The 21,503-nt window shown below is 39.0% G+C and overlaps 1 protein-coding gene across 1 annotated transcript in view; it reads left to right on the top strand.

Annotated features, from left to right (window-relative positions):
• The window catches only part of LOC126188809 (atrial natriuretic peptide receptor 1), a 783,072-nt gene that overhangs the window by 364,378 nt on the left and 397,191 nt on the right, over positions 1 to 21,503 (top strand). The window contains exons 13-14 of the mRNA XM_049930422.1: positions 9,980 to 10,065; positions 17,213 to 17,293. Coding sequence (XP_049786379.1) covers positions 9,980 to 10,065; positions 17,213 to 17,293 — 167 coding nt within the window. The remainder of the gene's footprint in view (positions 1 to 9,979; positions 10,066 to 17,212; positions 17,294 to 21,503) is intronic.

Below are 21,503 nucleotides of genomic sequence, written 5' to 3'. Positions count from 1 at the left end.
CTGGGTAACCAAGGAGGCTTCCTCTAAGCGACCCATGAATAGGTTGGCATACGAGGGGGCCATCCTGGTACCCATGGCTGTTCCCTTTAATTGTTGGTATGTCTGGCCTTCAAAAGTGAAGAAGTTGTGGGTCAGGATGAAGGTTGCTAAGGTAATGAGGAAAGAGGTTTTAGGTCGGGTGGCAGGTGATCGGCATGAAAGGAAGTGCTCCATCGCAGCGAGGCCCTGGACGTGCGGGATATTTGTGTATAAGGAAGTGGCATCAATGGTTACATGGATGGTTTCCGGGGGTAACAGATTGGGTAAGGATTCCAGGCGTTCGAGAAAGTGGTTGGTGTCTTTGATGAAGCATGGGATACTGCATGTAGTGGGTTGAAGGTGTTGATCTACGTAGGCAGAGATACGTTCTGTTGGGGCTTGGTAACAAGCTACAATGGGGCGGCCGGGATGATTGGGTTTGTGAATTTTAAGAAGGAGGTAGAAGGTAGGGGTGTGGGGTGTCGGTGGGTTCAGGAGGTTGATGGAGTCAGGTGAAAGGTCTTGCAGGGGGCCTAAGGTTCTGAGGATTCCTTGAAGCTCTGCCTGGAGATCAGGAATGGGATTACCTTGGCAAACTTTGTATGTGGTGTTGTCTGAAAGCTGACGCAGTCCCTCAGCCACATACTCCCGACGATCAAGTACCACGGTCGTGGAACCCTTGTACGCCGGAAGAATGACGATGGATCGGTCAGCCTTCAGATCACGGATAGCCTGGGCTTCAGCAGTGGTGATGTTGGGAGTAGGATTAAGGTTTTTTAAGAAGGATTGAGAGGCAAGGCTGGACGTGAGAAATTCCTGGAAGGTTTGGAGAGGGTGATTTTGAGGAAGAGGAGGTGGGTCCCGCTGTGACAGAGGATGGAACTGTTCCAGGCAGGGTTCAATTTGGATAGTGTCTTGGGGATTTGGATCATTAGGAGTAGGATTAGGATCATTTTTCTTTGTGGCAAAGTGATATTTCCAGCAGAGAGTACGAGTGTAGGACAGTAAATCTTTCACGAGGGCTGTTTGGTTGAATCTGGGAGAGGGGCTGAAGGTGAGGCCTTTGGATAGGACAGAGGTTTCGGATTGGGAGAGAGGTTTGGAGGAAAGGTTAACTACTGAATTAGGGTGTTGTGGTTCCAGATTGTGTTGATTGGAATTTTGAGGTTTTGGAGGGAGTGGAGCTGGAAGTGGGAGATTGAGTAGATGGGAAAGACTGGGTTTGCGTGCAATGAGAGGAGGTTGAGGTTTGCTGGAAAGGTTGTGAAGGGTGAGTGAGTTGCCTTTGCGGAGGTGGGAATCCAGGAGATTGGATAGTTTTTTGAGGTGAAGGGTGGCATGCTGTTCTAATTTGCGGTTGGCCTGTAGGAGGATGCTCTGAACAGCCGGTGTGGATGTGGGAGAGGAAAGATTGAGGACTTTTATTAAGGATAGGAGTTGACGGGTGTGTTCATTGGCTGAGTTGATGTGTAGGTGAAGGATTAGGTGGGTGAGGGCAATGGATTGTTCAGTTTGGAACTGGTATAGGGACTGATGGAAAGAAGGGTTGCAGCCAGAGATGGGAACTTTAAGTGTGAGAAATTTGGGGGTAATGCCAAATGTCAGACAAGCCTGAGAAAATAAAATATGCGAGCATAATCTGGCTAGGGTGAAGGCATGTTTGCGGAGGGAATGTAAATAAAACTTAATGGGGTCGTTGTGGGGGTGTTGTGAGGGTGACATGGTATTAGAAGATGGAAAGTGTAACGTGAGGCTGAAATGAAAATGAAAATAAAAATATATGGGGAGAGATAAAGGTGAACTAGAAAGTAACTGGAGATCTGTTGTGAAAAAAGGCGAAAAAGTGTTGGTTAAAGCTGGGCTATGTTGATCCTGTGGTGAACTTGGGTTGGTAGACAACGATGTGCACAAAGGTTAGGTGGTTGTGTTGCCGCCAAAAGACGTTAAAGGATGGAGAAATTCGGGAAAATTTCGAAAAAACTGCGTGTAAATGTATTAAAAGGAGCGGTTTTGTGGTGGCAGATTATGAAAATGAGGCTAACAATTGTCTGGCGAAGAAATAATGACGTTAAAACCTGTGAGAAGCGGCTAAAAATTATCACTGATGTGGGAAAAACGGAAATGGAAATAAAGCGAAAGTTATCAGAACTAGCCGAAATGGTTGTTTAATAGGTGAAAGGAACTGTTTGTGAACTAGAAACGGTGGATTTTATTGCAGCGGTAGTGTTGGAAGCGGAAAAAAAATTTTTTGGTTATGGTTTGGAAGTGGGTGACGTATTATTGAGTATATATAGGCGGGATAAAATTGTACAGTAGATTACGGTAAAAAGGAGAAGGTGAATACAAAGTGAAACTACTGGCAAAAACAGAAAGAGAAAATAATACGCCAGAAAAGATTTCGAAATGCAATAGTGACAATAACAAACGTAATTGTTGGGTTCAAATTAATGATATGAATATAATAGAGGTAAACATTCCACGTGAGAAAAATATATCTAAAAACAAAGATGATGTGACTTACCAAACGAAAGCGCTGGCACGTTGATAGACACACAAACATACACACAAAATTCTAGCTTTCTCAATTAACGGTTGCTTCATCAGGAAAGAGGGAAGGAGAGGGAAAGACGAAAGGATGTGGGTTTTAAGGGAGAGGGTAAGGAGTCATTCCAATCCCGGGAGCGGAAATACTTACCTTAGGGGGAAAAAAGGACGGGTATACACTCGCGCACACACACACATATCCATCCACACATATACAGACACAAGTAGACATATTCAAAGGCAAAGAGTTTGGGCAGAGATGTCAGTCGAGGCGGAAGTGCAGAGGCAAAGATGTTGTTGACTGACAGGTGAGGTACGAGTGGCGGCAACTTGAAATTAGCGGAGATTGAGGCCTGGTGGATAACGGGAAGAGAGGATAGATTGAAGAGCAAGTTCCCATCTCTGGAGTTCGGGTAGGTTGGTGTTAGTGGGAAGTATCCAGATAACCCGGACGGAGTAACACTGTGCCAAGATGTGCTGGCCGTGCACCAAGGCATGTTTAGCCACAGGGTGATCCTCATTACCAACAAACACTGTCTGCCTGTGTCCATTCATGCGAAAGGACAGTTTGTTGCTGGTCATTCCCACATAGAATGCGTTACAGTGTAGGCAGGTCAGTTGGTAAATCACATGGGTGCTTTCACACGTGGCTCTGCCTTTGATCGTGTACACCTTCCGGGTTACAGGACTGGAGTAGGTGGTGGTGGGAGGGTGCATGGGACAGGTTTTACACCAGGTTGCGGTTACAAGGGTAGGAGCCAGAGGGTAGGGAAGGTGGTTTGGGGATTTCATAGGGGTGAACTAAGAGGTTACGAAGGTTAGGTGGACGGCGGAAAGACACTCTTGGTGGAGTGGGGAGGATTTCATGAAGGATGGATCTCATTTCAGGGCAGGATTTGAGGAAGTCGTATTCCTGCTGGAGAGCCACATTCAGAGTCTGATCCAGTCCCGGAAAGTATCCTCAGAGGTAAACAAGAAAAATTATCCTGTTGGTACATTCTGTAACTTTTACATAGCTTTTGGCTGTGTGGATCTCCAAATTCTACTTCACAAAATAAAAGTCTTGTGACTGTACTGGTGTCCCCCTTGCGTAGGTACAATCTTACCTCCATAACAGAAAGTAGAGGGAATCTCAGGCATGAATATCATCTATAAAAAAAGAAAAAGTAATATTTGCTGATCACATGAGTGTACTAATCAAGGATCCAAATACAACCTCAGCATACAGCTCAGATCGTTTTTAAGTACCTTTGAAAACTTACACTGCCTTCTCAATCTATTACTCTTTAGTGTTTTTTTTCCACAGTTAATAAAAATCAATTTCAACTAAGCTGTGATATACACAGCCAGAATACAAGACACAATAATAATACCCATATAGACTTTGCCTCCCTGCCTAGGGTTCAGAATGGGTTTATCTGATGTGGTGGCAAGATAGCCAACATGCTCACCTCTCACATAAAGCCAGAAATTGATAATCCCTGCCTCATTCAAAAGAAAGTTAAAAACATACCTCATTAGTCTATTTCTAAAAATTATCTGTATATCTAGATTGAGGGTCGAAAATTTATGTTACCTAAAGGGCAAGTAGTAGTAGTATGACAAATAGTATTTGTAGATGTAAAAAATACTTTCTTTCACAAATATTATTTTAATCAAGTAAATATTAAGATACTAACAGCTGATAAACAGCAGCTGTTGAATAAAACTGAGGAGACAGTAGCATATTTCAAAGTACCAACTTTATTACTAATTTACTTGATTAAATTTATATGGTGTAAGTGTGAATGGCATTAGGCAGTTTGGTGATTGTTTATTGGTAATGAAATATACATATTAAGTTTCTATGATGTCTTTGCCTCATTTAATATATACCATGATTTGTTCCATATCCCTGAAGTTCTCCTTGGTGTGATCTGCAGAGTATGATGAATGAATTTTTACCTACTGTTGTGAGTGAGTTGCGACTGTTGTTGACTTCTTCTTAGGTTAGTTCAAATATTCCAGCTGACATAATTTATGAAATGAATTCATCTTTAGCATCTTAGAATCAACAAAAACACTAATACCTGCAATGATCTCCTGCCTCTATGTGTGAGCCTTACACGTAGTGATATTGATACAATAACATGCCCCACAGACAATTATGCAGACTACCCTACTGCGCATAGTTTGTTTTCCTACACATATTCTGTGCATACATCTATACTCTGAAAACCACTGTGAAGTGCATGGCAGTGGGTAATCCCCACTGCATCGTGTATTAGAGTTTTTCCATTACATTTACAAATTGTGAATTGGAATAATGATTATTTAAAACCCTCTGCCCACCAGTTTATTCTTGTCTTCACAGTCCCTATGGGAGCAGTGTTCTAAGATGGACTGCACAAGTATTTAGTAAACAATCTCCTATGTAGGCTAGTTGCATTTTCCCAGTATTGGACTGGTGGAAGTCTGTCAACTGCCTACCCTGTGAGATCATTGTATTTCATATCCTTAAAAACTGTAACACCAGATATTTGTATGAGATGACAAATTTCTGTTGTGTTTCCTTTATGTTGCAGTATTAAAATAGTATGTTGTTGCATTTTGTGAGTCCAGTACTTTATATTTCTGAAAAATTGAACGAGCTTTCCAGTTTTTGTACCACTTTGAAATCTTATCAACACCAGATTGAAAATTTGTGCAAGTTTTTCAGATAGCACTTCATTGTAGAGAACTGCAAAAAGTTTGAGGTTGCTATTAATATTGTCCACCATATAAATAATGTACAACATGAACAGATAGACTCCCAATGCACTTCCCTGTGCTACATCTGAAGTTACTTCTACAGCTGTCAATGATTCTCTGTATAAGTTGCGTCCTCCCTATCAAGAAATCATCAGTCGAGTCATAAATTTTATGTGATTTCCATATGATCATACTTCTTTTTAATAAACATTGATAACATTGATATGGTTTGGAGCCATATGCTTCCTGGAAGTCATGAAATACTACATCTACCTGATTGCCTTGATTCATACTTTCAGGTATCCAAGTGAGAAAAATAGAAGTTAGATTTTGTGCGACTGATTTTTTTCAGAATCCATGCTGGCTGACATGAATGTAGTAATTCTGCTTGAGGCCCTTAATTATGTTTGAGCTCAGTGTATGTTCCATGATTCTATAACAATAGATGTCAGTGAGCCTGCATGATTGTTTTGTGAATAATTCTGCTATCCTTCTTGTGAGTGGGTGTGACCTTTGCTATCTCCCATTCATTGGGCACAGTTCGCTGTTCAAGGGATATGTGGTATATTATTGTTAAAATACTAGGTAACTCAGCTACAGATTCTGAATAGAATCTGACAGGGATTCCTTGTTTAAGTTTAGTATTTTTAGCTCTTTTCTCAGTGACACTAACACTAATAAGTACTTCACTCATCTTTGCAGTAATGCAAGAATTAAACTGGGGTAGCATGTATTTCCCTCTGTAAAGGAACATTTGAAAACTGAATTCAGTATTTCTGCTTGTTTCTTGTTGTCCTTAATGTCAGTTCCTGTGTCATCCTTAGAGTGTCTCTCAACACTAACAATCGTCCCACTGACAGCCTTTACATATGATAAGAATTTCTTTGAGTTTGTGAGAGGCTTTTTGATGATTCTGCTTTGGTAGTATTTATAGACTTCTTGCATTGCCCTTTCAACAATGAAATGTGATTCATTTGGTGTATTTCTATCTGTAGTCCTATTCATTGTTTTACACCTAACATTAACTTAGAAGGTTCTTTACAAAGGTTGTATACCATTTAGAGTCATTGTCATTATCAGCTATTCTGCTAGATATATTTCTTACTGCATACATGCTTGATCAACTACATTTTTAAACATGAGCCATAGTTGCTCTACATGCACCTACCCACTCACCCAGAGCTAAATGTTTCAAGTTGCTTCAAGAGATAAGATACTACTGCCTCTTTATCTAATTTACTGCACATATAAATCATTATTCTTGTTTTAGTTGGCTTTGGTACTTTGGCAGTTGTTCTTTCTGTAACTACCTCATGGTCCCTGATATACTAATTTCAACACAGACATTCTCAAAGAGATCAGGGTTTGTTCTGACAATTAAATCTGATATAGTCCATCTTGACTGCACTTCAGAACTACCTATTCTTTGACAGTTTTCAGAGATGGCGTTTAGTATTGATTCACAGGATATTTTACCATGACCTCCACCTTCAAAAATGTAATTATTTTATTCAGTCATTGGACAAACTAACTCAACTCTAATAATGACAATATGTCTAGAGAACATACCCACTGGCAATATGAGGTAGTCAAAGATTTTTGGATACATTGGATGATGAGTCTGCTGGTCAGCAGAAGGATCCAATTATAAATCTATCCCAAGCCTTGATACTGAGTGTAAATTGGCTCACATGCGACTTCAATTTCGATCTCAGACGATTTCAGTTTCTTGTCTGCTGTGCCGACTACACTATTTCTGCTTCTAATTAGCCTATACTTTCAATATACCCTTAGATTTACCCCACTGTTGTGAATTTTGGAATTTAGGTCGCTTTCTCTACTCAGTATTATGTGAGCTTTGCTGCTTTTGAGGAGCACTTAAAATTGTAGCACTTCATTGCAAATGCTCTGGCAGATAATCACGAGGATTTTGATATCCTCGTCTGTAGGAGGAATTTCACTGTATCATACAATAATACCCCATGTTCTCTTACAGCTATCACAAAAAAAACCTTGAGTGCAATGCAGTCATCCACCTGGCTAGAAACATTTGTTGTATATTGAAGCCCTGACCCATTTATAGGATTGATAGGATTGAGATCTCAACCTTCTCTGCCAGTCACTTGACCAGTCACCTTGGAGCACGGACAACAGGCATTGTTTGTTATGTGGGCCTTGATCTGCACGTGATTATATGCTGGTTGCTCAATGACTGCTGGAAAAGCCCCTTAAGCATTTAATAGGGCTTCTAGACACAGACTGCAAAAAGAGTGCACTAGAAGATGCTTCCCATAACTTTGTGTCATCCCTCTGACAAATAACATTGTTTTTCTGTATGTTTGAACTGCTGATGATTACAGATCTCTACCCTCTTCCATTTGCTTGCCCATGACATGAGAGACAACAGGATTCCTAATAGGTGAAGTGTGTCATAGTAGCTGATTTTCAGGCTCAGTGAGATACAGCACCTCATACTTGTTGGTTAAGGGATGAATGTGTGACTCTTGAGATCTCTCAGGTCCCTGCTTCCCCCGTACACACCCCTGGACCTACTACTGACATACCACTCACAGTCAACTGGACCTGTGTTAACAGATTCTGTACTTCCTTTATCTATGGAAAAGAGGTAACGTTCATATCTGTGGTTGGTGTCCCTCAGCAGCCCTGCCAAGACTCTCATTTGCAGCAGCTTACAGTTGCTTAACAGGATGATCTCCAGCTGCTTACAAATGTCAGCTAACTCATCCCATGCCTGAGAACAGCACTCACAATAGGGCTGCATTACAGCTCAGCCCCCCCCCCCCCCCATGCCCCTTTCCCAGAACAATGAGCAAATAACTTTTATAAACTAAATTTGCTTACTCTCTCCTAAATTCTGTTCATTGCACATCATCCAGCTGCTCAATGAATGTTATCTCTGCTTCATTTACCTTTTGTCCTGATGCAACATATATAGACAATGGGAACAGGAAAAATATTCACAGATCATGTCAGTCTCTTTAAAAAGTACTGTTGTAAAAAAGTATTCTTCACTGAATAAACCATTGTTATTTTTAACATACAAGTTGGTTGGTTGGTTGGTTGGTTGATTGATTTGTGCGAGGGGACCAAACAGCAAGGTCATCAGTCCCATCGGATTAGGGAAGGATGGGGAAGGAACTCAGTTGCACCCTTTCAAAAGAACCATCCCGGCAGTTACCTGAAGTAATTTAGGGAAAGCACAGAAAACCTACATCAGGATGACTGAATGCAGGTTTGAACTGATGGCCTCTGAATGTGAGTCGAGTGTGCTAACCTCTGCACCACCTTGCTCAGTGAACATACAAGTATCTCACGCATTTTTGTTACAATGAATGTTTATATACTGGTACTTGATATGCTATCACTGCTTTTTGAATATTTGTGTTGTTACAAAACAGGATAGGAAATACATTAGTAAATTGTTCCAGTATTTGTAATTCTGTACAAAAGAAGATTTCATTTGGAAATTTGTGGAATTTACAAAGATACTTGACAGGGTGGTCAGTATCTAATTACAGGAGAAGGAAGAAGTATTAAATCAGAGCAAATTCAGGGAAGGTAGGGCTCAGAACTGTATCCCATTTGCACAAGAAGTGCATATATTTCTGTATACATAACTAATATCTGCACATCCAACTGTCCAACATGAAAAATATTGTGAATTTCAAATAGTTCTATTCTGAAGCTATTTGGAATAGAGAGTATTCTTATGTAGTAGTTTTCCTTCAGAATGGTTGGTACCTTATGTTGTGACTCGCCGATCATTCAAAGTGCCGCCGCGCAATTATGCGCGTCCTCTACGTGCAGCGCTGTCTGCCAGCCATGCAGCAGCTGCGCCACCTAAGCGGCCAGCCGAGCAGCGGCCGCTAGACTGGGACTCAGTGCTTATTCGAATGCTAACATGTAAACATGTCAACTTACTCTGTGACTTATATGTGATGTTGTGTCGTTCCGAAATATATGTGTTAAACTTGAAGTTCTAACACCTTACCATCTCGTAATGTTCCCCATTTCCACTAAGGTGACAATTTCATGTATTTATTTTGTTACAGTAACTAGTAAGATAAATGTCTCCTTGAATTGCATCAAGTGTATCCATATAATAAAGAAGACTAAAAGAATGTAAATTAATCTTAGAGTTTGGATTCAGTTAAAAATTATGGCAATATTGACAAAATGAACATACAGTATTCTTGTACAGTTTTCATAGTATTCCAAAAATTTTATTTTTTTCTGACAGAATTGTGCAATGGGATCCATATTTTGTTCCTTATAATGACAGTTGAATTCAGAACATGAATATTCATAGGAATATAAAGTGTTGAGTAAGAAAATATGGATTACTCGCCTGTATATATGTGAATAAATACTTTTAATTTTCTGTGCATAATAGAATTTTAATTAATTTGTTTTTACTCTTCAGTTGAATTGATTCTATGGAAACAAAATTTCAGTGGGTTATTAAATATCTCCAAGCAAAGAATGTTGTGTTATGACAAATAAACATATGACTGCATTCTGCTTATTGTGGTTGCATATAAATTAATGCAGTATATTTCAAAACATGGTGTTAGAAGCAATGCCAGTGTAAGAAGTCTACAGAACATGAATAATTTTTATGTGTATCCATCTCTCTATTATTTCTCACAGACAAATGAGCTGACAGACAAAATTAATAGTTCCCATGGATCCATTGTCTCCTGCAATACTATGATGTCAGCACATGTGTACACTACAGTTGGCATTTACAAGGTAAGTAACTTTTTATGCATTACCTCAAAAATTTTTAGTTTCTATGATGTACTTTTCACTTGTAAGATATAATTTTCAATGAAGATAAATGCAGACAGGCTGATAACTTGGTGACTTGTGTAGATTGTCTGATAATTCTAAGGCTTGTCATTGAAAAAGAAACTATCATTACATTAAATATATAAACTTTAAGAGTTGTATAGGCAACAGTTAAACAGCACACTGGACATGACTTTAGGAGGAAGATGTTTCAAATCCCTGTCCAACTATCCAGATTTAGGTTTCCCATTATTTCCTTCAATTGCACAAGGCAAATTCCAGGATGGGTCTTTTGAAAAGAGCATATAATGAGTAAAGGAAAGAAATGTCTTCACAAGTGCAGTATGGGGTCTAAAGGTGAGTCCTTTAGAAAGTACTGAGATTTATGCAGGAATCAGAGTTTTGACAGGAAAGTTGACAAAAGTTTTATGGGATCTTTGTTCAGTAGCAGTGTGTTTCACAGAAGGTGGAGAAGGTGTTTGGGGATGTGGAAGGCAGAGTAAATCGGCGAGGCATGATCGGGGAGCTCTAAGGGGTTGAGATGTGATTGGATCAGAATGGTAGGCTTTTCCTTGGTTATAGGGAATCCCATGCAGGCATAAGACAGGATTAGCTGGGACAGTTTCAGAATCCCTTGTGGGCATATGACAAGATTAGCTCTGATAGCTTCATCAGATGGTGCTGGGAATGCTGATCCAACTGTGGAAGACCAAAGAGTTTCTATTGTAGTGATAGTATTTATGAAGTTGTGATCACAGAGTAAAAGGATTTTGCGAAAAGAGTAGAGGCTGCTAAGTATGGTCTGAGTTAGCATTGTAAGATTATGAAAGACCAGGTTGGTGAGGCCGAGGGACTGATAGAATTGAAAAGGTGAAGTTCCTTGTGGTAGGATGGATGACAGGCTGAGATGCCAATTTTAACAGTAAGCTCATTAAGTGGTAGATCATGTGTGAGACAAAATTTCAGAATGAGAATGTATCATTGGAATTTTACAAGGGCAAAGGAGAGTTGTTGGAACTAACAAAGGTAGAATGAGCAGAAATTTATGGTTGGATGGTCAGGAGACAAAAGGAGTAACTGGCAGTGGGAAGTTGAAAGAGGCCAAGGGAGTGTGCATTTGGGTGTCTGCGTGGTTGTGTGTGAGAATGTATTGCATTGTATTGTGTTGTATTTATTGGTCCTGTTGTCTACAAAAGCATATTTTGCATAAGACACTGGATGAGTCAAGTTACAAGTACAGCTTAAAAAATCATTTCTAGGCCTACTGATTTAAGGTTACAATAATACACTTTATACACGTATTTATATACTAACTATTATACACTAAATATTTATATAGCACACCTCATAAATTTAAATATTCTTCAGTGAAGTAAAAGCAGTGATGCTGTAAATATGACTTTACAGATTTTCCAAAGGTGTTCACCTCAGTAATAGCTTTTATGTTTTCGGGAAGTTTGTTATGAAATTTAACTCTGATGTAGAAAGTACGTTTTTGGCACAAAGATGTGTTGATGTGGGTTATAGGTAAATTTTTGTTTTGTGTGTACTTTTATTGGAAAAAGGGTAAGAGCTTGGAAGCTACAGTGAGTATTGTTGCTCCACATGTCAGTTTGCTATAAGTCAGTGGGAGCCTTTCCTGTAGTTTATTCAATGAACCTCTTATAATTTTATCTACATGAATAACTGTCCAGAGTTTTAACAATCAGGTATTGTTAGTCATACTAGGCGATTATCAGATGATAGCTGAACAAGGTCATAACTAATATGTAGCGAAAATTGAACATATTAAGTGTAACATGGTTGTATTACACTGTTTCAAATAAGTAATTCTTACCATAATTAGAACTAGAAAAGGAACCAAACTCTCTGAAAGAAATTCTGAGAGATGAACGTAAAATTATATCTATAGTGTGCATAGCTGACATGATGAATAAAAATGGTCTCAAAATCTGAGACATATGTAGAGGAATTGCTTTACTGGGTGGCATCTTGCCTCCAGTATAACCTGTAACTTAAAAGATAACTGAGGACTACCAGTGCAGTTTTTGATGCCCTGGGATTTTAAAAAAGATGTCAGTATTCTCACTGGTGATTCTCATATAATGAGAAATGTGAATAAATATACAATAATTCAAACTGTCCCAAAATGTAATTTATTACTACTTCTTTGACATTCTGCAAATTATGTGGATTGCTGTAACACAACTGCAACATCTCATTGCTGCCTCAATTTGTTGGCCTTTTTTATTGATTCTTAGCAGTCATGAAACCCAGCAGATGATGACCTTAGTGATGTTCAAAATATCATATTAGAAGTTGAGAACTGATCTGTTCCTGATTTTAACTTTTTCCACTATTACCTTGAATGTGATATGGTGGTCTTTTGAGCATCAGGGCCTCCAATTCTCTTGCAGATCTTGGTTCTTCAGAGAGAGATGGTCTTCCAATTGGTTCTTAATCACTTTGACATGTTTGACCATACTGATTGCATCTGTGCCACATGACCACTGTGTCACTGCATTGATCCTGTACACTTCCAACAACCAGCATTTTCCTCTTCAAATGCATAAAATTAATTGCCACACAGTACTTTATTGGCACACTGTGTCATTTTGTTTTGGATCCTCTAGCAGCATGCTCTGGTACTGCGGCATGGGATTTCATTGTGTACCAGGACTGACAGATGACATGTACCTACAAACGAACCATACATTAATTATGTAAATTTATCTTCAAAGATGATTATTAAAATTTTATGCCTACCCCTCATATAAATACATTGTGCGTTTTCATATTTAAATCCATCGAGTAGAAAACTAAAATGAAGCTAATGAAATCAAATTATAATGGTATTCAACTCAAAAGAGTGTTAATTAGTAGGACAGCTCACACAGAAGATGTATCAGTAATAAGCAGTCCAAGATAAGGTCTGACACACATTTTACAGAACTAGGAAAACAGAGTGTACATCTAAATGAGAAACAGCAAGTGAAGATACATGTCTTCTGAGAGACACTTTCCTGATCAAAAGAGTTTTCACCTTTCAAAAATGAGATGAGAGAAACTCAGAAAAAAATGTAAGGATTGAGTCTGACATAATGCTGAAAATGAGCCATAACTTAGAATTACTCACCAAATATACTGCTAGTAAAGCAAATAACAGCCAACAGGTTGCAAATAAGTATACAGGGTGGCCCAGAAATGTGACAAACTTCATGGGTTTGTAGAGGGTGTCTAAGGGAACAAATTGATGATAGGAATTTGTGTCAGAAATGTTATCCTACGATGCTACAGAGCACCAAAGTGGATGATTGTTTTGGATGTGGGTTTCCATTTGCAGTTTCTTATTCTCCTGAAACCCTATAAAAGTCTAAAACCTCATGTGTTTCTTGGCATATGGGAGGAAAATAAACTCCAGGTGGAAACCTGTGTCTGAAACTGTCACCCACCAAGGCAATAAACCATTGCATTCATAGAAGACAGGGCTCGTTATGTAGTATCTATCTCTATATTCTCCACCGATGATCATGGCAGTCAGCAGCGATCACTTAATAGTGAACAATATTTGAGATATTCTGCCTACAACCCATCAGTGTACAGTGTCTTGTTTGCTGCTGAAGGGGTAATCTGGTGGCAAATGCCAGCATCTAGTAATCAGATGCTCTGTAGTGTCATTACAAGATGTTTTCTAGCAGTTCCTATCTTTGATTTGTTCATCAAGACACTCTCTACAACCTCTCAAAGTTTGTCACAAAATTTGTGGGGCACCCTGTATAAATTTAAAAAGGAGAAGAAAATATGATTGTAAAATAAAAAAGTTTACGGTATGTGCGTCCCTTTTCATTTGTACTTCCAAATAGCTTTTCTGTGCCCACTGCAATACTTCCATTTGTAAATATATGTTTCTTTTGTATTGTTTTTCATTTCTACACAGAGTAAGGAGATCACATATTCTGAAAGTTCAAGAGTTGATGTTTTTATGGTTTGATCACTTATCTCTCAGGTATTCAACATTGAGCAGTTGCTGATCAAGCAGTTTTATTCTATTTTATATACTAACAAAACTACTGATGCAGAAAATGCCAGATTTATATATTTGCATTGGCTGCTTAGGTGGGTAAATAGCAGAACCAAGGCTGCTTAGATAGGAAAGTAATTGAACCCAATATGCAGTCCTCAATGAGAAGTGTTCACCAAAGAGAAGTGTATCATCAGGAGTGCCCCATGGAAGTGTGATAGGGCTGATTTTATTCTCTACATACATTAATGATCTGATGGATAGGGTGAGCAGCAATCTGTAATTGGTTGATGGTGAAGTGCACAGAAGGTCTCATTGTTGAGTGACCATAGGAGAATACAAGATGTCTTAAACAGAATTTCTAGTCGGTGTGACCAATGGCAGCTTTCTCTAAATGTAGAGAAATGAAAGTTAATGCAGATAAGTAGGGAAAAATCCTATAACATTAGAATACAGCATTAGTAGGCTGCAGCTTGATGCAGTCACATTGATTAAGTATCTAGCTGTAACACTGCAGAGTGATATGAAATGGAGTGAACATGTCAGGTTGCTGGAAGAAAAAGCAAATGCTTGGCTTCATTTTATTGGGAGAATATTAGGAAACTATAGCTCATCCATGAAGGAAATGGTGTACAGAATGCTAGGCAACCTGTTCTTGAGTAATGTTTGAGTATTTGGGATCCCACCACGTTGGATTAAGGAAAATATTCAACCAATTGAGTGGCCGGCTGCTACATTTGTTACTGGTAGGTTCGATCAGCACACAGTTATTATGAAGATACTTTGTGAACTGGAACTCCCTGGAGTGAATAAGGTGTTATATTTGCAATGCATTATTGCAGAAATTTAGGGAACCATCATTTGAGGCCAATTGCAGAATGGTTCTACTACAGCCAACGTACATTTTGTGTGAGGACCATGAAAATAAAATACGAGAAATAGGCTCATAAGGAGGCTTTTAGACAGCCGTTTTCCCTTGTTCTATTTGTGAGTGGAACAAGTAAGGAAATGACTAATAACAATACAAGGTCCTTTCTGACATACACCATATAGTGACTTGTGAAATATGTATGTAGTTATAGATATAGAGGTATCATCAGCCCAAAGGTTGGTTTGACACCACAGTGATTTACTGGGCACAGTTCTTTTGGTGTTGTTATGCTCTTGACTTTTTGAAATCTTTGAATAGTATCACCCATCCAGACAAATGGGAAACTACAGCTTGACATGGTGTCCGAACTGTGATGTGACTCAGAAAAACACAATAACAAACATTGCCAGAGATGGAAGAAATGGTAAAAAATAAGAAAAAATAAGTAAAGCAGACACATGGGATTGAACCCCAGAGTTGAAGAACCATAGTCCAAAACATAATCACTGGAATGGAACGTTCATATAGCATTATTGTCTGGAAGGCCCCATCTGTGATTCTTCGGCTACCTAACACAAGACTTTCTGTTTGGTATCACTTTGGCAGCTTGTCTTTATTAATAGTCATAAATGTGCCTAGTATTTGTGCCAATGCACAGCAGTGTAAGCACTTGTTTGGCTGTTAAAAATATAGAATAATTGTGTAGTTACTTTTGTTCAAGCCTGGAGAGCATTTTTGTAAGAGATGTTCAAGCATTGTTGGCTACTGTTGAACTCCATGTACTTAACTGCTCATTGCAAATACCTCAGATTTCCCTTTCATACTCTGTTGCTAAGTGTCTATGAAATGCCTTTAGACATGCTGATGTTAATTATGAGCCATTTCCAAGAATATGTACAGGAGTATTTATTATGGGCCTCATTATGTACATCGACAGCTTAATTCAACTTCTTATATCAAAAGAACTATTCTTAACTTCAGCAGTGTGGGAGTGTCAAATACAACTTCTTTCTTCTTCTGCTTCTTCTTTCGAATAACCCATGGGAAGGCTATGATGAATCTGCTTTGGCTACTCTTCATTGTATTAGGTTTCCTTAGTTTCCAAATTTCTTTCATCCTTTTAGAGTGTTGTTCCCTTTCTTCTTGAGGCCACTTTTGTGTAGATGTTTTCTTTCTCTCCTGAAATTCTGCCTTTAGAACAGCCTGCCTGAAATGTGTTCTGTTTTCTATTGTGTCTATTGTAATTCCAGCATTTTTCATGTCCTTTTTAGTCTTTATGAACATGTAGCTCTTGAGTAATGTGAATCCGCTTGGTTAGTCTATTGTTATCCATTCTGAATATACCTCCAAAAAGCTGTAGTCTTCTCTTCCTCATTACATCAGTTAGTTTTTCAGTTTTCAAGTATAGCTCTCTGTTTGGTCTTAACCTGTATTCAGCATTATCGTTCCTTTTAGCGCCTAGTATTTTCCATCAAATTCTTCTTTCACCCTTCTCTAGTTTCTCAAGATCTCCATTTCTTGTTAGTTTGTGTTTCTGCCACATACAGAGATTCAGGTCTGGCCACTGTCTGGTAGTGTCTTAATTTTGTGTTCCAGGCCAATGATTTTTTGTTATAAACGTTTTTGGTCATATGAAACACACTTTCCATTTTGTGCACCCTAGTTTCTGTAGCTGTCTTTTCTTTTGCATTGTATGCAATCCACTCTCATAAGTATTTAAAGGAATCAACTTCTTTATTGTTTACTTATTTACAATTTGTATTTCCACATTATGAACTCTATTCTTATGTAATGGAACTAAGTTGTGAACTGATGACTTCACCTGAACTGATCCCCAAAATTTTGCTGGTCAGTGTTGATCTTAGTTCACCGCAAAATAATGTGAGATTAACATGACAATATCTAAGTTGAGCTTGATCTGACTTCATTTCTTGTGCTAATGTAAGTTCAACTGTTTTATACATTGACACTAATAGAGACAAAATCCGCTAGAAATAAATGGAAGAGTTTGAATATGTGATACAGAACATATTATGTATGTGGAAACAAAACAAGAGGATGAAAGGCATGGGACTATAGATACCACTACAAAAATAATTAGGCCTATTCCCCTTCATTCAAGAAACCTCCACTTCACTCCATTTTCATTCTTCAAAATATGTTAAAAACTTAGTATGTGACCTGGCAGTAATCCTCTTATAATATTTGTTTTTCAGGGTACAAGAGTTGCAATTAAAAAAGTCACAATCAAGAAGAAGCTGGACATAAGTAAGAAATTACTATGGGAGATAAAACAGGTGAGAAAAAAATTACATTTTTTGTGAAGGTAATATTACTTTAAGTATGAATATTTTTCCAAGTGATTAAAAATTATCTAGGTCAATGTTATTTTTCAACATAAGATCAAAATTGTTGAAAGTATTGATGACATCACTACTCTGAGCATGTCTACATCAACATCTATATTCTGTAAGCCACCCTACAGTGTATGGGAGAGGGTACTTTGTGTACTACTGTCACTTCCCTACTTTCCTGTTCCAGTTGCAAATGGTCTGCAGGGAGAACAAAAGCTGGTAAGCCTCTGTGTAGGCATAAATATCTCTAATTTTATCTTCACAGCCTTTTTGTAAGATATACCTAGGAATAAACAATATACAATATTTGCTGTTTCTTCCACACTCCTGGAACTTTGGTAGTAAACCACACCATGAAGCAGAATGCCTCTCTTGCAGCAGAATTGGAGTTAGTTGACCATTTCTTGCTAAATGAACCTGTAATGAAATGCATTGCTGTCCCATGGATCTTCTCTATTTGCTCAATCAGTCCAGTCCACACTGACAAGCACTATTCGAGTATTGGTCAAATGAGGATTTTGTAAGCTTCCACCTTTGTCGACAGACTACATTTTATGAGGATTTTTCAGTTACTCTCAGTCTGGCATCTGCTTTTCCTGCAGTTAATTTTATGTGATTGTTCCCCTTTAAATCACTTCATACGCGTACTCATGGGTATTTTATGGAAGTAACTGCTTCAAATTACTCTTCTGCAATTGTTTAATCATACAATAAGTGGTTTCTCTTTCTGTGTATGCAAAATACATTACACTTGTTTAGACTGAAGGTCAGTTGCCACCCCCTGCACCAAGTGTCTATCCTGCTGGTCTTCCTGCATTTCATTACAATTTTCCAGTGTTGCAACTTCTCTTTGTACTACAGCATCATCCATGGGAAGCTCATGGAACTTCCAGTGTTGTCTATTATGTCATTTATATGTATTGTGAAAAGTAATCATCCTATAACAGTCACGTGCAGTACACTTGGAATTCACTTTTATGTCTGAAGACTCTTCTCCATTGAGAATGACATGCGTGTTCTATTTGCTAGAAACTCTTCAATCCAATCACACATTGGTCTGATATTCTGTATGCTTGTATTTTGTTCATTATGTGGCAGTGTGGAATGTATTGAATGACCTACAGAACGCAAGAAACATGCTGTCTATCAGAATGCCAGTATCTACTGCATTTTGGGTCTCATGGATGAACAGAATGAGCTGGTTTTCATGCTATCTTCAGTTTTTGAACTCATGTTGATTCCTACAGAAGTGGTTTTCCATCCCCAGACATGTCATGAGATGTGAGCTAAAACATGTTCCAAAATTCTACAACTGACTGATGTCTAAGATATAAGCCTACAGTTTTTTTGAAAATGAGAATGACCTGTGCTTGTTTCTAACATCAGGAATGCATTACTCCTCAGCAGTACATTGCTGCTAGAAGAGGGCAATGTCCCTCTCCCCCCCCCCCCCCCACCCCATACTCTGTGTTACAGTACTGGTATACTGTCAGGTCCATTTGCTGTCTCTCTTTTGCCTTATTTCAGTTATGTTCCTCTGTGAAATGGTTTTAGAGGAACACATTTAGTATTTTGGTCTTTTCTGTGTCATCCTCCATTTCAAAGCCATTAGTCACTGGACAAACATGGTTTCCATTGATTTACTGATTTAACCTATGACCAGAACTTCTTTGTATTTTCTTTCACATTGGTAGACAGAATTATTACTTTTGAATTTGCTGAAAGCTTCGTGCATGGCTCTTTTTATGCTAATTTTGGCTTTGTTTAGTTTTTGTTTGTCTGTGAGGCTTTCGTTACATTTAAATTTCCAGTGAAGCTCCATGCTTTTGCAACAAGGGCTGTCAAACCACATTGGGTATTTCCTACCCCTGCCCCCTCCCCATCTGTCCCCCACAACTTTGTTCAGCACATACATGTCTAAAGCATATTATTGTGTATTTCTCTTAACTTTGACCATTGATACAAAATGTTGTTAGCCGTGGAGATGAAATTTTCATGCTGATCATTCATCTAATCTTAAATCTGTTTCTTGCTGATCTTACTAAGCAGGAAAATCTTCGCACCTTTCTTTGTGTTCCTCTTTGTGGCCATATTCAGTGATGCTGTAATAGCCTTATGAACACTATTCCCTGTTGTACACTAACTGAGTCGAAAAGTTCATGTCTGTTTGTAACCAGCAGATCTGAGCTGTTACCTTCATGAGCTAATTCTCAGATTAACTACTCAAGCTAATGTTTGGATAAGGCATTTAGAGCAATTTCACATGATTCATTGCCCCTACTACCCACCATAATCACTTAAGTGGGGAAACTGGTGGGCAGAAACCTCCACCTAATACTTCAGTATGACTAGTAAATTTATGTGAAATGTTCTCCAAGGTTCTCCTCAGATGTTCTGCTGCTACTGCATCTAATGCAGGAAGTCTATAAAAGCATCCAATAACAGCGTTTGATCTATCTTTAACATTTTCCTTCAACTTTTTTCAGATTTGTAATCTGTAGAAATCTCACTCGCTATATTTTTTATGGCTATAAATGTGCCTCCACCACTGACATTCAATAGATCTTTGTGATATACATACCAATCAGAGTTTAGAATTTCATTGCTGTTGACATATGGTTTTAGGCAGCTTTCTGTCCCTAGTATTACATGGGCATTGTTACCTTCTGTAAGTGAGACTAGTTATAGGACCTACCCATTAATGCTCCTGCAGTTAACTAATACTACAGGGAATGAATAATAAAGTTCCAGTTTCAAAGCACTGTAGAAAGAGAATCTCTGCTCAGAATGGTGTCAAATTTGAACAGCGTATTATTGATTCAGAGGGAAACATCAGGGGTTTGGAGGTGGATGGGTGGGTGGGGGAGGGGGTCGGGGAATCTCTTTTTCAAGAATGACAGCTGTGTGCCAGTAGCCATGCAGAATTTCCATGACATTTCCCTCTGTGTCAGTATTATGTTGTTCAAATTTGACTTCATTCTGAGCAGTGTTTCCCTCTACAGTGTTTTGAAACTGCAACATTAATTATGGACACACTGTCTATTAACTCTTTCTTTCTCTGAATTGCTGCGTGGTGCATCTAGTGGATGCGTAACCTATTAAGCGGGAGGGGGGGGGGGGGGGGGGATTCCTACAATTCTTCATCCGGTAGCAGAGGTTGAAAAATCCACATACAAGATTGTCAAAGAACCTTCTGAACCTCTGGTCTAAGCCTTCCACTCAGCTTCAAACCAGAGGACCATGATTTTTTTCTGGGAACAATGCTGAAAAACTGTAGCTCTGTTAGCCCCCTGTGGGTGAGGCTAGCTGTCTTCATTGAGTCAGTCAGCGTCTATAGGAACAAAGGATGGCCTCTGAATCCAGTCAGCAGGCATAATTCATGACTCTCTGAGCCACAATTTATGGCTTGGTGCACTCATTGTGCTCATTTGCTGCCAGGAGATCCTCTTCCACATCTCTTGCCTGCTATTCCCTTGTAGGGCTCCATCAGCCACTTAACACTGGATTTCCCAATGACAAGAAATCCCCCCCCCCCCCCTCCTGACCCCCTTGCCCTCCTCTGTGCTTGTCCAGACCTTTCCAACACAATTGTCACAGTCCCAACAGGTGAGGTGCCTCATGCTGGCTCAGATTTCCTTTCACCTTTAAGAAATACCTCAAACCAGGTTATAAAATGTAAGGGGACAGCTGTGCAGTCAGTATTCACGTTTGTCTTTCTCCCAGAGATTCACAACCTTGACACTATTCACCAACCACCACCAGTGCACAAGAATACCACTAAACTAAATGATTTACAATCTGTGTACAAATCACAAGCTGTCGCTGAACTCCACTCCACTCTGCTCTGAGACTGGAGAAGGAAAGCTGTGAGGAAAGGAAACACAAAAGAAGTTAAACACAAATAAATGTATATAACTATGGAAGATACAAAAATAGTAGCTAGCAAGTATGTCCGCCATACACACACATCCTGTTTTTTCTTGGTGCTGCAAAACATTCCAACTGTATCGTGTGTGTGTGTGTGTGTGTGTGTGTGTGTGTGTGTGTGTGAGAGAGAGAGAGAGAGAGAGAGAGAGAGAGAGAGAGAGAGAGAGAGAGAGAGATCAGAGCTGTCCCTATTATATAATTATTACACTCTACATCGTCCCACCAC

The sequence above is a fragment of the Schistocerca cancellata genome, chromosome 5 (genome assembly GCF_023864275.1).
Source record: "Schistocerca cancellata isolate TAMUIC-IGC-003103 chromosome 5, iqSchCanc2.1, whole genome shotgun sequence".
Taxonomy (NCBI): Eukaryota; Metazoa; Arthropoda; class Insecta; order Orthoptera; family Acrididae; genus Schistocerca; species Schistocerca cancellata.
Note: the sequence above shows the minus strand (reverse complement) of the source record. Positions and strands in the feature narration are given on the sequence as shown.